Source organism: Oryx dammah, unplaced genomic scaffold (assembly GCF_014754425.2).
Source record: "Oryx dammah isolate SB20612 unplaced genomic scaffold, SCBI_Odam_1.1 HiC_scaffold_12, whole genome shotgun sequence".
Taxonomy (NCBI): domain Eukaryota; kingdom Metazoa; phylum Chordata; class Mammalia; order Artiodactyla; family Bovidae; genus Oryx; species Oryx dammah.
The window spans coordinates 18,128,696-18,146,601 of record NW_024070196.1 but is presented as its reverse complement, the minus strand read 5'-3'; the positions used below and the strand labels follow the sequence as shown (position 1 = coordinate 18,146,601).

Sequence of the window (17,906 nt, the reverse complement as noted above, 5' to 3'; positions counted from 1 at the left end):
TTTTGGCTGCAAGGCTTGTGGGATCTTAACTCCAGTCTTGAATCTGCACCCCCTGCACTTTTGAGAGAGAGGCAGAAAAGAGTACACACAGTGCTGGCAGTCCCCCAGTCTCAGTCTCAGTGAACATGGGCCCCCCCGAGTGTGAGATGCCGGGGGGTGTGACTGCCATCCCAGTTCTTACATGCCTGCCAGAGTATGACTGTCTCACTACAGTGATTGCGATTTTGATACTTAAATATATGGTTTTCATTCATACAACACAGACTAGTGATATTGTACATTCATAGCTATATCTGTGTGTCTTACCTTCAGGGATTTTCAAGGGTGGTTTATCCTAAAGCACTAGTTGTAGAACATCATCCCTATTTATATGCTTTTGTTTATATCACTCTCTACTGTATTATACGGGCTTCCCTGGTGGCTCAGAGGTTAAAGTGTCTGCCTCCAATGCGGGAAACCCAGGTTTGATCCCTGGGTTGGGAAGATCCCCTGGAGAAGGAAATGGCAACCCATGGGGTCACAAAGAGTCGGACACAACTGAGTGACTTCACTTTCACTTTCACTGTATTATATATATGTAGCTGTAGAATGTAGTTTGCTTTGTCTTGGTTATGTACATATTATTTTATCATTTAGATTTAACTTGACAAAGGCTTACCTTTAAGAGGCCCATAGAAGCATGTGGGGACAAGAAATCCACATCTCCTTTGAGGGCATATGTTTTCATTTATTAGAGTTGCAGACAGAATTAATTTCTCTCTTCTCTTTTTAAATTAAAATACTCAATTTCAGTCACAGTAGTGCTTGTAATAGGCTTCCTTTGTGGCTTAGCTGGTAAGGAATCCATCTGCAATATGGGAGACCTTGGTTCAATCCCTGGGTTGGGAAGATCCCCTGGAGAAAAGAAAGGCTACCCACTCCAGCATTCTGGCCTGAAGAATTCCTTGGACCGTATAGTCCATGGGGTCTCAAAGAGTCGGACATGACTGAGCAACTTTCATCACCACTACCAATGCTTGTAATGATTCAACTTCACAATATCCTTTTTTGTTTCTATTTTATAATGATAGCAGCCATGTCTTTCTCCAGTAAATTATCCTGGTCAATGTAGTGACCTTCACTTCAGTCTGTACTTCTTAAGGAATTGAAAAGGTTGCTATAGCTGGGTGGTAATTTCAGTTTCCACTTCTCTACTTTCCCTGGTAACCATTTCTCCCCTGTATACCACAAATTCTAACTCATTAAAGCATAGAGTTACAGAGGTTTGACAGAAAACAGCAAAATTCTGTAAAGCAATTACTCTTCAATTAAAAAAAAAAAAAGTCATGGGAAGAAGAAGCAGACTATTCACCAGTGTGAGAAAAGTATACTTATGAGGGCCCCTATTTTCTCCTCTGTCTCTTGATATCTACAACTATTACAGTAGTGATACTGCCACATACTGATTTCTGGTTTAGAGCTTATATCCTTGAATAGTGACTAGGTGCTTTACATGCTGCTGCTGCTGCTAAGTCGCTTCAGTATGTCCGACTGTGTGCGACCCCATAGATGGCAACTCACCAGGCTCCCCCGTCCCTGGGATTCTCTAGGCAAGAACACTGGAGTGGGTTGCCATTTCCTTCTCCAATGCGTGAAAGCGAAAAGTGAAAGTAAAGTCGCTCAGTCATGTCTGACTCTTCACGACCCCATGGACTGCAGCCCACCAGGCTCCTCTGTCCATGGGATTTTCCAGGCAAGAGTACTGGAGTGGGTTTCCTTGCCATTGCTTTCTCTGGTTTTACATACTAGTACAGGGTAAATCCTATAGACACCACTTGCTGTTTAACTTGATTTTGTTTTTAATGCTGTTAAATAATTTCCTTCGCCTAAATCTGTGTTCGTGAAACCACAGATTACTGTATGGACAGAGTCACTTTGGACAGATATGGCACATCTGAATTCCACTGAGGGTACATTGTTATTGCCTCAGTGATGAGAGAGGGCAAGTATAAGGACCCAGATGCTGAGTGCGAATATAGTATTGTGCCCTAGCCCAGCCCCAGTCTGCAGAGACTAGTCCTGTCTCAGTACTCACAGGGTGGTAGAGACAGCGTTCTGTAAGTATAAAACTTTTCAAATGACACCGCACGTGTAGTATGGCATTTGAATAAATATGGATTTCTGTAGAATGCGGAGTGGAACAAAGCAACACAGAATGGATATTGTACTATTTTTTAATAGCTTGATTATACTCAACTTTCACTCATTCTCTAATGTTCTCTTAGCCCTTGTCATCCTGTTCCACATCCTTTCTCCACCCCCACCCCACCCCTCCTGCCCTTGGCTATCTTACCTGTTTCTCTTCCTGTCTTTCTTTTCCTGGTTCTCATTCTATTTTATCTTCTTCTTTACTTGTTGGATAGTTTCTATCCACAGATAATGTATAATCTCAGTGAATGAGGAGTTCAGAATCCCCTTCCTTTAGATTGTGGGAGGGTAAAATATGGCAGTGTATTTCTGGGTGACTGGTAAGTGGTTTTTACCTTAAAAGTGTTTTTAATAAATAGAGTAAATTGGAAACGCCCGCCCCCCCCCCCCCCCGCCAAATCTTGCTTCCATTTGTATAATATCTCTTATTTTTGTTAGGTTGAAACTCCATTGGAAGAAGCTATTAAATTTTTAACGCCATTGAAGAACTTGGTGAAGAACAAGATAGAAACTCATCTTTTTGCCTTTGAGATTTACTTTAGGAAAGGTAGGCAATTAGAGAATAGTGGCTCTGATAAAATTGATCACTTTATTTCTCAGAATATAGTTGCCAACTCTGATGGCCTCACCACTGTAGGATATTTTTGCAAATGCAAATGCTGCTTCCTCACAAAGAAATGCCTGCTTTTTACAACATTTTATGGGGAATTACAGTGATGTGATTATCTCTCCTAGGGCATTAAAATAAAAAATAGATGTACAATATATAACTAAAATTAATATGAAATATAGTGATTATCATGCTCATATGTGGATAAAAATTAGTACCTGAATAATACACATAGATCTTAGAATAGTGTCTGGTACACAATAAACAGTAAATAATGTCAATCATGAGCCATTGTTACAGATTGAAGATGCGATGTTTGAGGTGTATCTTGAAGAACGACCATACTTCTAAAAGAAAAGATGCATAGAAGGGAAGAATATCTATTAAGAGAAAACAAGTGTGTATAAATAATGTTGAGGTTGCCTTTGTTGCCTAAGCCAGGTAAAGGTTAGATGGAGGATTTTGGTTGCTAGATTTAGAATTCTTATAAGCTATATGTAGTAGATATACTAAGATTTTATGGTATTGAATTGATGTAATCCAAATGGTTCATTGAAAAAAAAAATTTATCACTAAGATGATACATATTCACAGAAATAGAAACTGGTTAGTAACATCTGACAAAAGTTACTGCTCCAAACAGTAACTGTCCTGCTAAAAGAGATAGAATAAAATGATACCTCTGTAGAGTATCCATCAAAAAATCATGATTATCAAATTCTGGGGAAAGGTTACTGTATAACATTGTTTCAAAATAAGGTTCAGAACTAACTATAGTTTATTTAATCTCTATTAAGATACTTATATGAGTATGTAAAATAGAACACTAGCTAAGAAGAAAATAGATCAAAACATAAGAAACTGTCTCTTGATGGAGTTTGAGTGATTAAAATACTTTCTTCTATATTTTCTATTTTCTACAGTGTTCCTGTCATAATTGGGAAAATTAGTTTAATAAATAGTCCAGTAATTTAAAAGTTTTGTTAATAGTTAACACAGCTCTCTTTTAAGCAAATATTTTTTAAACAAATATTTTTGCATGGAACCCCAAAGTGTAAAATACAAAAGCTATTCTGCTATAAGTAGTGAAAGGCAGTCTGAATCCTACTAAGTTGGCTTCTTTGCTATGTACCACCTCTCAGTCACTCTCCAGCATTTGGAGTCCATTGCTACAGCATGAAATGGTCAATGATAAAGGACATAGCTGTATTTTTAGTTTTCTGAGTGTAGCAGTTAGGGGAAAAGGAATTGTCAGAGGAGCCTAGGGTTTCAAATTTTGATATTTGGAGAGTTGTACCCTATTAGAGAAGTCTTAACAAAGATGGCTGTGGATGAGACTTGGAATTGTGGTGAGTATTTGGGTGCACTTTTCCATCCAATAGGTGGAGACACTACTAAAGCTTGGAACACATGAGGGATGGGGTGGGAAGGGATAGCATTGGGAAAGATTAGAAGGTGATTAAAAACATAACCTTGGTCAATACTCTACCTTTGATGGGGAAGAGAAGCCAGGGATTGACCGGAGAGGAACACTGAGGTGGAAGGGAAATGATTTCACATGTCACAAAACACAAGAAAGGTGTAAACAATGTCACTTTCAAGCGTAAACAACAAAGTTTTCTATCTAAATTTTTTATAGTTAATAAAACCATTTTTCTTAATGTTGTGTGGAAAATTTTGGCTAATGTTGCTAACCTAGGGAAGTCAATTGCTTCAGACATACGTTGCTTTCCAGATGTGGTTGACTCTAAATGAGTTTTTCTATTTGTAAGATACTATTAGTCCTCTAAAGGAGGGTATCTCTTTTTATTAAATGATCAAAATATATCTTTTTCTTTTTATAGAAAAGTTTCTTTTGATGCTACAATCAGTAAAGAGAGCATTTGCCATTGATTCTAGTCATCCCTGGCTTCATGAATGTATGATTCGACTCTTTAGTACTGGTATGTTTTAATTTTCTGTTACTTAAATATTTGACTACAGTAGCTGATAGTGACTGAATAAGTGATTTATACAAGTTTATCATAAACTCAAGTCATTTTAAAGCTGTTGTGTATTAAATTAGCCTGCGGAAAAAACAAGTCTTTTCTTTGTGGCAAAGGTCTTTAAGGCTAGAAGTGTTACCTGATTTTGACACAGAATCATTCAGTCCAGATATTTGAGAATCATCTTTATTTCTGTTTCTTAAAGGTTAATAAGTTGAAATTTTGAATCGTATTTCATTATGTGACGTAGTTAATTGTTGTAAAATTTAAAAATGTCTTTGAAATTGACAAATTATCTCGTTTACCTGTCTGTAGTATAATGATTTGAATCATAAAATTTTTGTCAGTAAATGTAGGGTGAAAGTAACTTTAAAAACAAATTGTTGTCCTTTTCAAGTGTTTAGTCAGTAAGATCCATATGTAAGTTTTAATGTGAAGTAAGCTACAGAATTTTAGAAAACGAAAGGTGGGATATTATGCCAATTATCTCTCATAGTTGAGAAATCTAGGACGCTAAAACACTAAATTACTTATTTACGATAACACCAATAATTATTAATGAAATAGGACTGAGACTCAGATCTTCATATTGTTATTTCTACTACCAGAGCTTTAAATTTAGAATAAAGTACTTCTGTAGTCAAGTAGTAGTTTTTGTTTTTGTTTTTAAGTAACTGGATAAGGAGAAATTCAGTGTTTAGTAGAACAGTCTACAGAATTTGAAAATACTATTAGCTGTCTCATTGCTAAATACTCAACTCCATGTGAATCCATGCATTATATAAAAATAATGAGATGAAACCAAGTATCCCAATCATTCTTTTGAAAATGCTATATTGTCCCAGTTAACATTATTTTGACTTACAAGAAAAGGTAAAGCCTTATTTAGATCATATTTATGGCTGTCAAAAAAGTGATTTCTTGTTACGGAGGCTAAATTATAGAAAATTTCCCCCCAATTTTAAAAAATTCTGAAAGTAATAATGTAGTCATATTATAGAAAGTAGAACTAATTGCTGTATTTAGTGAAAATAAGGAAGTTTCTTTTTAGTCTTTTTTTTTTTGGTATTAAAGAAAAAAAATTTTTGAAATCATGAATCAAAAAGTTAAGGCTGGAAATAACAGCCATAAATCATTTTCAGTTAGGATGAAATGCAGTCAAGCTATTTTCAATATATACACACTTCATTTTTATACAGTCAGTTTTTTCCTGAAAGATAATAAAATAGTACATATAAAGTTTATGGAGTTAGAGTTATATTTGTTTGAAATATAAATTGTAAGTGACAAGCATATACTTCTAATGAGTGTGTGGCTTGATGAACATATAACCATTTTCTTGGAACGGTTGTTTCAGAAAATTTAAATGCTTATGAACTTTAGAAGAACAAAGAATGGTCCTAACATTAAAAGTTAGAATTAATTGAGTGGAGTTAATGTTAGCTATTGTCATTGCTTCAGGTATTCATCTGACATCATCGTCAGGAAGAGATTTATAAAGTAATCCTTATTTCGACTAAATTTAGGCATCTTTGTTACTGTAAACCCCCTGAGTTCCTTTTACTAATTAATATGTGTGGGTCTTGAGAAAAATACTTGATCTTGAAGTAACTTTTCAGGAACACATTTGTCATGTTAAGTTATATTGTAGTAATTTCTTTACAAAGAAACCCTCACAATAACACCTTTCCAGAAATTACGGAGGATAAAGAAAAACAGTGGCTCCACACTTACTTTATTAGTTGTAGAACCTTCTCTAAGTGAATATTCACTTTAGCATGGTTATGAGCATCTTCCAGATCTCCAGAACATTACACTACCAGTGTAAGTAGTAATTGCCCCCAAAGTCATTTACTATATAGGATGTCCCCTTCCCTCTTTAATTATGAGAATGATACTATCTCTTCCAAGTTTTTCACTTTTTTTTTTAAGTTGTAGAACTTAAGGCAATTTTTATTATATTTCTGGTCAGTTCTAAGTAGAAACAGGACCTTAGGTATTCATTTGTTTTGATACCTGCTTACATGTTTATGTTCCCTTAAATGTTTTTAAAATTAGTAGGTTTTGGTCACCTTAATCTATAATGAATCTTATATTATTTTCCTCTCTCATTTGTACAAGCTCATTTTTTCCTTTTCTCTGCAGCTTATTTCTCATCTGTACTTATGTATTTCCTCAAAAAAAAACCTTGCTTAATTAATATGGTCATTTATTTATTTTGCTGTTTTGAGTGGTAATCACTTAGTAGGTTGTACTGTAACCAGTAGTAAGTAATCATTATCTCACACAAAATATCCTTTTCTACTGAAATTTTAACCAAAAACTGCTGGCTAGTCTGGGAACCCAGGGAAACTCCTTTTGCTAAGAATCAGCCCCCTCTTTAATGTGACTTTTAACTGTAGGTGAGGACTAAACTTATTCAGTCTGCTAATAACATGAACCAAACATTGTTTTAATTTTAGGGTGTCTCAGGACTCAACTCATATGCCCCTCGGAAAAGGTTTAATGTATCATGGAACACAATTAGATAATCTGAGATTATCTACTTTCTTGAGATGTCAGTAATTTTTGGTTAGTTTTTATCAGTGTCACAAAATATTTAGATTGACTCCCTGTGCCTCCATTAGTCTTCAGCCATAAAAGATTATTTAATAAATCTGGCACATTTGAGGCTGCTCCTTCCATAGGACATTCTAAATTTTGCTACAGTAGAATTGATTGGTTGATTGATTGTAATATCTTCCTGGAAATTGCAGTTCCAGTTTACATGATTAGTGATTAGAGGAGAAAACTGAGTTAGTTGACCAGAAACAATTTGCAAATTAGTAAGGAAGTATTTTTGGAAACATTCTTTTTTTAATCTGTTAAATAAATGAATGCTTTATTAATATAAACTATTACTACAAAAAAAAGGGAAATAGCTATTAGTAGATTTTGGGAGTTATTTAAATATTCCCTCTTTGACACTTCCTAAACACAAGACATATATATTTATGTATTTTTAACTGTATGGGCTTTTTTTAATAGTTTTTATTTTTCTGAGATTTTTTTAATCTGAGGAAAACAAGTTAATAAAAGTGATGAAAAGTATGGTTCCCAGCGATGAGCCATAAGTTTACTTTCCTGTTTGCATATAGAAAGTGTCCTGAAAGCATTGCAGGCAAACCACTGAGGCCCATAGAAGCAATAAATTGTATAGATACCTATTTGTTTACATAATGTTCATTGTAATTGGCTATAACCTATTTTAACAGATTTTCTCCTTCCAGTTCACTCTGTACTCCTAAGCCCATTCCCCACCCCCAAGACAAATATTGATAAATTTGCCAAATCCAAGTTGAAAATATAGGCATAATGGAGATTAAGCTAAATTCTTTAATTAGTAGCTCATTTATTTGAGTTAACCAGTTCTATAGAATGATAGAAGAAATGCTGTTCAACCAGCAAAGGGCACATATCAATTATTTAGTTACTGACTACATGTAGAATATTTCATTTGGAAGTTTGCTATTCAAAAGTTCAGTGTTTTTAAACTTAGGGTAGTGATCTATTAGTGAGAAAATGAAAGAAGTTGAGTGGGTCATTATCATTTGGAAGCATTTGAAAACTTAAAATAGAAATAAATTAGAGTATAAGATACAAGAATGTGCTACACAATGTAAGGGTCAGTGTTCTGTGAAATTTTTGCTTCCCATAATAAGTTATGTTTATAGGAAACATGCTCATCAGAGTACAGATACTTGGTTGTAGTCAAGAGTTTGAAAGCCACAATGCTAGTTTCTAATCATAAGGAAATCTATTTATGTTTTCTTCAATCTGTGACAAAAATAGTACCTACAGTATATGGAATATCTGTTATGTCATTAGCTATTTTATTTGTGGGGCTTCCCAGATGACTCAGCTCTAAGAATCCACCTGCCAATGCAGGAGACACGGGCTTGATATAGTTTGATCCCTTTGTCAGGACCATCCCCTGGAGCAGGAAATGGCTATACACTCCAGTATTCTTGCCTGGAAAATTCCATGAAGAGAGGAGCCTGGCTAGCCAGCCACGACTTAGCGACTAAACAATAACATTTTATTTATAGCTTTTTATTACTGTGATCTTTCTGGATTAGATATCACCTCAATTTTACAGATCAAGGAATAGGTTCAGGGAGGTTATGATTTGTCCACACTCAAATCATACTCAAGTCTGTTTGGTATCTCTCTATACCAAACTAGGATTCAGCCCAGAGAGATTGGGAGTCAGTTTTTCCATCTCCAAATGCCAAAGCGTATGATGACAACAGTGTATTCTTTACAGGAGAATGGTTTGGTGGTTGTTTGGAAATTATTATGTAGTGATAGCAAGTTCACATAATCACTGAATATAAAGATCCATGGCTTTTTTTAACTGATAAATTTGTAATGGTTTACTTGGATATAGAAGAAGATGGGATAGGGTGAGGAAAATTCTTTTAATCTTCTGCACTATATTTGGTAGCCTTTAGAAAATTGTTGGATTATTAGTAAGTTTATCCAGTCTTTGTATATATAATTGCTTTGTTTTATTGACCTCATCAGGTAGATAATTTCTTAATTCCACAAATTGTATCAGTATCTAACTGCTAGTAAGAGTGTGTTTTTAATTTGTTCAGCAGTGTGTGAAAGTAAAGATTTACCCGATGCAGTTAGAACAGTATTAAAACAAGAAATGAATCGTCTTTTTGGAGCAACGAATCCAAAGAACTTTAATGAAACTTTTCTGAAAAGGAATTCTGATTCATTGCCACACAGATTATCAGGTAATCAGTTTATTTTTTCCTTATCTCGGGCTCTAAAACAGCTTCAGTTTTTACGATAGTGGGTCATTGACAGGTTACACACTTTTTGTATGGCAGAGGCAAATGTGTATATGTCACATTTTAATCCTATGACACAGGCAGCTTAACCTCCTGTACATTTTTTAATCTTTTAGATCAAATCATTATCATGAAGCAAGGTTAGTAGTTTCTCCTGGTTCTGCATAGGCATTGCAAAGAAGCAAGTGTAACTGAATTTAGCTATCTATTACATGCACTGAAGGAGAATCTCTTTATTTTTTTCTCTCATTAGCATGCTCTTAAAATTCACTTAGATGCAACCATCATCTTTCATTTCTCATGCTTATATAAGCTGTGAAACTTGACAGTGCTGTGCACCTAAAAACCATCTCCCAAGCAGGGATCATCTGGCAAGAGTCTGTGCTAATGAGCCAACGTCTGGACTTTATGGGACCCATGGGTAGTGCTTTAGCAGTGTACTCATGCCCGTCAGGGTTGGGTATCTCCTATACCGCTCTCCATTACACCAGACACACAGACACACACAACCCTACCTGCCAAAACACACACACACAAGTATTCTCCTTAATCCCAAATTACCTTCATTTTAGAAGGAAGAAAGCTATCCATGGTCCCACCACATAAAGACAAATATTATTAGAAATATTGGTGTTTTTTCATAGTCTCTTACCTTAATCATTCTCTTAGTTTGGACAGTTAGACTGTTTCTGGTCTACTCAGGTTTTTGTTTTTTCAAATAACAGTATTTCAAATGGCTGTTTGCATTTTTCTAGTAAAGTGCCACACTGTGTGCACATAGATCTTGCTTTTTATATTTGAATGGATAGAAGATAAAAATGCTGGGTTTACCTTGAAATAAAACATTTTCATTTTCCCTCTCATTTAGCTGCCAAAATGGTATATTATTTAGATCCTTCTAGTCAGAAGCGAGCTATAGAGTTGGCAACAACACTTGATGAATCCCTCACTAACAGAAACCTCCAGGTAAAGAGTTTTTCATATTTCTCTGTAAGAGTTACTTGACTCTTTTTGTTTCTATTTTCACCAGAATAATTTTCACCAATTAATTTTTTTTGTTATTTATGCATATTCTTCTCCAAACTATTATGGCTCCATCTCAGAAACTTAGTTTATCTTAAGTTTATTTAAGATTGTATATGTGTGCACACATATACAGCAAGATCCCCTGGAGAAGGGAATGGCTACTGTCCACTCCAGTATTATTGCCTGGAAAATTCCACAGACAGAGAAGCCTGATTGGCTACAGTCCATGGGGTCGCATAGGACAGAGCAACTAACACTTCCACTTTCAGTTAGAGTAGAACCTTGTAAACAGTCAAAGTTTGTGGGGTACTGTATATCTGGAAACTTCGTAGTATTTTCCAAGTGAAAAGGTGAAGAAAGAAAACATGAGAAGTGCAAGTCACCATGAATCATTTTAAAAATATAAGCAGACCGACTTAAGGGTTTGGTTGAAAGAATTACTAGTATTCATGAAAATTTTTCCTTGGATGTATATGCTTTGTGTTTCTGAGACTCTTTCCTTCTTCATCAGTGGACATACCGTAAAGGTTCTCTTTAATTTTAATAGAAGGTTAAAAAATAATGTTTGATTTTGCCATCTGGCTCGGAGCCTCCAAAAAATTTAAAGACTTAGGTATAGTCATTGACAGTGGCATGTAAATTTCAGTACTTAACGCACAGGGCCAGGTAGGCTGAGGCACCATTGCCAGAGGTTACCTGCTGAGAGTCTTTGGATGTAGCACTCCACACCTTGCTTGTCTCACCTTAGTCCTGACCCTGTTTATATATCCATCCTTTTGTGTAAACCTTGCAGTTCTGAAGAAAATAATTCTAATGGAATGCATAGCGGGAATAAATACTTTCATCTTAAATATGTACATTTTGCCTCTCATTTTGAAAACCTTTTGCATATGTCCAATAAATTCCAGTAAAATTTTTTTTCTTTTAAGCAAATTATAATGTGACCTTTTTTCTTTCTCTAGACATGTATGGAGGTATTAGAAGCCTTGTGTGATGGTAGCCTAGGAGACTGTAAAGAAGCTGCTGAAGTTTATAGAGCAAATTGTCATAAGCTTTTCCCTTACGCTTTGGCTTTCATGCCTCCTGGATATGAAGAGGATATGAAGATCACAGTTAATGGAGATAGTTCTGCAGAAACTGAAGAACTGGCCAATGAAATTTGAACATCATTAAACAAGCAAACGGAATGACTTTGGACCATATCTAGTGTATAATATTTTTGTCACGCACCTGCTGCATTGCTCTAACTTACACAGAATGAGAAGAGTAAATGTTCTTGCCTTCAAATAGTGTTTTACGTTTTTTATCCTGCTGAAAAAGTATATATAAAATATCTAACATATTACAGGATATAGGTTCAGTTTCTTAAAAAATTAAAAGCTGCTAAAATTGAGGGGTTAAAAAAAGATACCTTATCCTATTCCTACCTACCCACCCATGTTTTTAAACTAATTTATATAAAATCTGGAGGCTGTTACAGCTAACAAAGCAGGTGTGTGGCAGAAATATTACTTTAAATTTGTCTTGTGAGATTTTACTATATCTCAGACAGCATAAATGCTGTTTTAGCACTGGATTCTTTCACTGAGCACAAAGAGTTGTTGGGGCTTTAGCATCTAACTGATTTTGTTACGGGGTTGATTATGACCATAGGAAGTATGCAATGTGAATCACTATTTACAGAGAAACCTACAACAGATGCTTGATGTTGTAGAAGCGGGGACATATAGATACCAAGCAGAATTATAAGAAAACCTAGAGGGTGTTCAATACGCTTGTTGTGTTTCCAAAATTCACTGTACATGATCAGTTTGGTGTTCTTGTACCACAGTTTTTAACTGAAGGAACCAGTTGGAACAATCTCAATTCTAACTAAAACTTGAAGAACTAAAATAACAATGCAAACCTTTCAGCATTGTTTTGGCCAAACTTGTTAAAACTGTAATGCAAGAACCAAATGCACTGTGATGTGGCACCAACCAATTAGCAAGCATGAACTTTTCACCCAAGAGTGAAAAAAGAAAATCTACCATGGCTTGAAGTTAAAGAGCAGAACTCCTGACTACCATTCTATGACTGATCAAGAGACTAATAGTTAAAAACCTCAGCAGGCCTTGTTCACGATATGCAGAAAAAAAATGTGCTGCAGTTTAGATACCTCTGGAATTTTTCCACAGTGTCACAGGTTTGTAATACTTGAAGCCCTACATTTCTAAGAATATATTTCTTGCTCAGTTGTTTCAGGCAAGCCCAAGACTTTGTAATTTTTAAAGGGCCCAAGATTTCTTTCTTTCTTTCTTTTTTTTTTTTTTTCAATAACAGACCAGCTTCTTTTTCCTGCAGTTACAGATGTAATTTCCTTTTTGTTGTCAAACATAAGGTACCAAATATGATGCAATAAATTGTTTTGAAAAACAGTTGTGTGAATATTTCAACTAATATGTGTTGGGCTTCTGTGAAAATACACAGGTGGAAACAGAGGTGCAAGCCAGAGGCAGTGTAATGTGCTGTAAGGCTAGTTCAGATGGGAACTTTTTGGAATGGACTTAGTGTTGGTGTCAGGGAAATTCCATTAAGCAAGCATAGTGCTGTTCCTGCATTAAGATTTCCTTGAGGGCTAGGATGGCAGCAGGTACTATGAATATAATTAGTAATTTGAAAGGAAAAATGAGAACTGCTATTTTGTTTGAGAAAATGAGCCTTAAAATTTTAAACCCAAACACTGAGAACTAGCCAGAGGCTCTGTATTCTCATTGCATTTTCAAGATCTCAGCAAATAAGGATATTAAGTAAAATGAATCGATTGTATATATAATTGACCTTTTTGTGGTACTTTTAGTTTATAGAAAGTATATTCTAAAGCGAATTTTCAGCAAACTTGATCCTTTTACTTATTGAACAGTTGTGCTAAACTCAGCATTTCATAGTACATGACCTGCATTCCACATCCCAGTCTAGTAATTTAGTGGTGTAAAGACAAGTACAGACTGGACTCTAGTGCTTTGTTATGTTTATTAACTGGCCCTGTCTCAGGAACATCTTAACAGATGGCAAAAACAAAAACAAAACTTTTTTCAACTTCTCCTATGAGTGGCAACTGAAGTTCTTATTGTTGGTAAAGAACACTAGTGCTACCTCTGCCACTAATGAGGTGTTTGGAGGAGGCACCAGCCATAAAATAGGGGGTGTATGTGTGAATCATATTTAAACTCTACTGTATATTGAAACAAAATTCGTATATTTGTCTTGATAATGTTCAAATGATGTAGATTGTCTTAGAATGAATATTCATAAGTACTAAGAACTCTTGATGCAGAGGCCACCCATGAGAAGCTAAATTCCTAACATGTATATTGTATTCCAAACCAATTTTACTGGAACTATTAAATAAATATTTTATTTTCTTTCAGGTTTACATGATAGTGGATACATTGTCTGGTCTCAGAGGATATTGACAGAGGTTCATTTTATGTCCAGACATCACCCCTAAAACATTGTACTGTGCTATCTTACCCTGGATAGTATGAACTGGATCATCTTACATTTGCCTCATTCATTCTATTCCAAATGATGCTGTGGGGGAAAACAGGGTTAGGAAAAAAAGGAGGGAGGGAGATGCAGTGATGTTGTAATCTAAACAAGTGCCTTATGTTTATTGCTAAGAACTGGTGTTATCAACCCTTTTGAAAAGAAAGGGTCCCTTGACCTGTATTAACATAGGAGAAGTAAAGTTCTTTTTTTTTCTTTATATTTACTACTCTTGTCATTTCTCATTTAAAAACTAAAATCTGACTATCAGGTTCGTTTTCCTCAGCTTTAATTCGATAGTTGAGTCTTTAGCATTTTCAGCATTTTTCTGTACCTATTTATTATGCACAAGAATAAAGCTGATCTAATAGCATGACTGAAAGTAGTCCCGATACTAGTGAATAGCTTTCCTGTGGCTTTTATCACGCCCTTGTTTTTCACAGTGGTGTTTGTACTCCACGATATATTGCTGTTAGAGCTGTGAAATGAAAGCTGTGACTATAAGAAGAGGCCAGGAAAATGTGGTCTAGATCAGTAGGTCTAGATCATTTATCTAAATTTGTGATAAATGCAGGGAAGTCTCTTATACACCATTTCTAGGAATATTTCAGCTACCACATACATGTAGCATCTGTTTGGGAAAAGTTTGAAAGTGAAGTGTTGGATTTCTTACAAGATATGTATATATTTGTCTTAATAATTACCAGCCTTAAACTTTGAAATTACTCTTACTAAGAGTTCAAGGAAAGACTGAGCTTTCCAATGGAAGGTAGTCTTGTTCTACCTGTGTTCCACCTCTTAAGTTACAGGCAAGGTTTCTTGATACCATCCTGCTGACATCTGAACTTTGCTAAATCCACTGCCAAATCTATATGAAAAATTCCCGTGAAGTGGCCGTGCGGCCCCATAGAGGGCTGAACCTTTCAAGTTTTGTTCCAGTTTTGATGGTTGGAAATCTCATAACTTGTAGCAATAAAACACTTTTGGAAACGGTTATTCTTTGTTGAATTGCACTTTCAGTATGCTCCTACTAGAGGGATGTTGGTAGTGTGCAGGAGGTTCTGGAGAAAAGAATGCTCTCACTTTGATGAAGCAGATTATTGGGTACATACTTGAGGTTACACAGCCTATTTATGGTGATGGAACAATGGGCAGAAGGAAAGGGAAGCAGTGTGTTGTAGGAGAGAGTTTTCCAGCCTCTTGGTTTACCCAGCTGGCCTTTGAAGTGATGCCATCTTGGGATTATAGCCAAAGAAAGAAAAATTGGTACTATTTAAATTAGAACTTAATGAACTGTCAATTATAGATAAACTTGGAATTTTAATCCTCAGTGCTATTAGTAAGGGTTCTGTGTGCAAGAAATAGAATACACTTTGTTTCAAGGCTTCTTGTAACAAAAGTAATACTTGGCAATCTAATAAGATTGTAATTATAGTTCTTACATTTTTTAATACACATTTTTTGGTGTCTAAAGAGTGTTTTATTTCATACAACTGGTATAGTTCTCTTTAACTGAAAAAAAAAATTGATGGTGATGGGAAATTTCCTATCTGTGTTATAAAGAATTCTGCTGTTGCTTAAATCCTCAACTTGGCCTCAATAAGTATAACGTTTCAGAAACAACATAGGAGTGGAGAGATTTTTTGAATATATTCTGGATCCCGTGGCCTGCTTTCAGCTAATAATTAAATTTGCCTTCTATGTTTAGTTCCTGTGAATTGTCCAAGTCTCCATACGTTTTTTGGCTGCCTTTCCAATTTACCATAGTTTTCTAGCATTGAGCTTTGATAAACCTGCCCTTTGTTTCCTTTGATCTGCAGGTCTATCAGGTCCATTGTCTAGTGACTGATGCCTTACCACAACTGGCCTAGGTACTGGGTTTTCTAAAGTATTCTTCTAAAATGTTTAGTGTTTCTTAAGAGTGAAAAACTAAGCTAACCACCTCTCATCTTTCTTTTGAACTATTGATATTTGCCTTTGAATAGTCCTACTATTGGCTGACATCGTCCATTTCTCATAGTATTTTTCAGTGACCTAGGATGCTTGTTTCTTAGAGAAATATCTAATTACAATGTCAAATGAGTATTAATGTAAAGCCATTTTTAATGTGATGTATGAAATCTTAAGAATTTACACTGGGTACATTTTAGGGTGGTGACTCAGTACATAGTTGATATTCAAATCTTTGTGAAATTTGCTATGAATATTGGCCTACAGATGGTAGAAAATAGCAATAAAGCACTATTAACTTTCAGGTCATTTGCTGCAAAGGCTTAAAAGAGTTTTTTTTTTTTTTTGATCTATTGATTTAGAATATTCCCATTTTTCTTCCCTTTGGCCCTGTCTGTTGGTCTTCAGAGATTTCCTCAGAATACCACAGATCCATGTTACTTTATTTTTATGTTGAATGAATTTCTCACATCTAATTTTTGGTTTTCTTCCTATAGTTTGTCAGAGGAGTGGTTGTGACTGGCCTTGTAGGAAGCAGATGACTGAAGGACCATCCTCTTTCTCAGTTGCTTGTTCATTGTGGCATTAGTTGGCAGTGAATCTTCTCATCCTTCATGTCTTTAGCAACCAACCAGTCAGGTAACAATCACGTCCAGTGGAATTAAGTTACTTCAAAGATTGTCACTCAGTAGTTTTTCTTTCTTTCACAGTATAGGGAGACTCGTAACACAAACCACTTAACCTTTAAGGCTCTGTTTTCTGCGTGGTAGTTAGTTCAGTTGCTCAGTCATGTCTGACTCTGCGACCCCATGGATCATAGTATCTCCACTTTAATCATTACAAGTAAGGAGAGACACTGGGTGGAGGTCTGTAGTAGTTACTTCTAAACACTTGACCTATAGATAGCCAGTGTTCATCACAACTGGAATTGTGGTCTAGTTGATCTGATCTACTTAGGACTGGCAATTGAATCTTTTAAAACTTAATCCTAGTTGTATATTAGAATCCCAGGGGGATTATTTAAAAGCCACAAACCCCAGTGCCCAGGCCCACCTGCAAAGTTCTGATTTAAATTACCTGGAGCCAGGCCTGCAAATTGGTCTTTTATTTTCTTTCTTTCAAGACTACCCCAGTGATTCTTAAGGTAGACTGTTTTGTTTTTTTTTTTCCTTTTTTGAGGAAGTTCAAATATTTTAAAGAGATACAAGCAAAAAGATGAACTTTTCCCTATCTTACATTAAGGGGAAGAATGTGTATTTCACTTCTTTCCCTCATTCTGCTGCTCTGCTACCTGAGGTGTGTGGACACTTGGTCACTCAGTCATGTCTGACTGTTTGAGACCCTCTGGACTGTGTAGCCCACCAGGCTCCTGTGTCCATGGGATTTTCCAGTCAGAATACGGCATTGGGTTGCCATTTCCTACTCCAGGAAATCTTCCTGTTCTGAGATGCTGGTATTCAAAGAAGGAAAAAAAAAATCACTTCTACATAGTTTTGTTACATGTCCTGGTAACTTGGCTTCATTTAAGCAGTAATTCCTGTAGATGCATGATTGAGTTTTCTAATGGATGCATACCAAAGCAAAGCACAGAGTCGTTTAAATAAGGATAGGTGGTGGTATTATTCCCTGAGAATTCATACACTCCTAATATACAAACCTAAGCCTCCAACCAAATATGTAGGGTTTTTTTTTCTTCCATAAAGGACTACATTTTCCTTCTTTCTTTTAATTGAAAGTTAACTTAAAAAATTTTTATTTTAATTTAAAATTTTAAAT

At 35.5% G+C, this 17,906-nt stretch overlaps 1 protein-coding gene across 3 annotated transcripts in view; it reads left to right on the top strand.

Annotated features, from left to right (window-relative positions):
* NAA15 (N-alpha-acetyltransferase 15, NatA auxiliary subunit) overlaps positions 1-14,406 on the top strand; it is a 71,607-nt gene extending 57,201 nt beyond the window's left edge. The window contains exons 16-20 of one of the 3 annotated variants that reach the window (XM_040250481.1): positions 2,626-2,734; positions 4,642-4,740; positions 9,423-9,569; positions 10,495-10,592; positions 11,615-14,406. In XM_040250481.1, the coding sequence (XP_040106415.1) occupies positions 2,626-2,734; positions 4,642-4,740; positions 9,423-9,569; positions 10,495-10,592; positions 11,615-11,815 (654 nt within the window). In that variant the 3' untranslated portion in view covers positions 11,816-14,406. The remainder of the gene's footprint in view (positions 1-2,625; positions 2,735-4,641; positions 4,741-9,422; positions 9,570-10,494; positions 10,593-11,614) is intronic. The other 2 variants (XM_040250482.1, XM_040250483.1) reach the window with 2 other exon arrangements.
* The last annotated feature ends 3,500 nt before the right edge of the window (positions 14,407-17,906 follow it).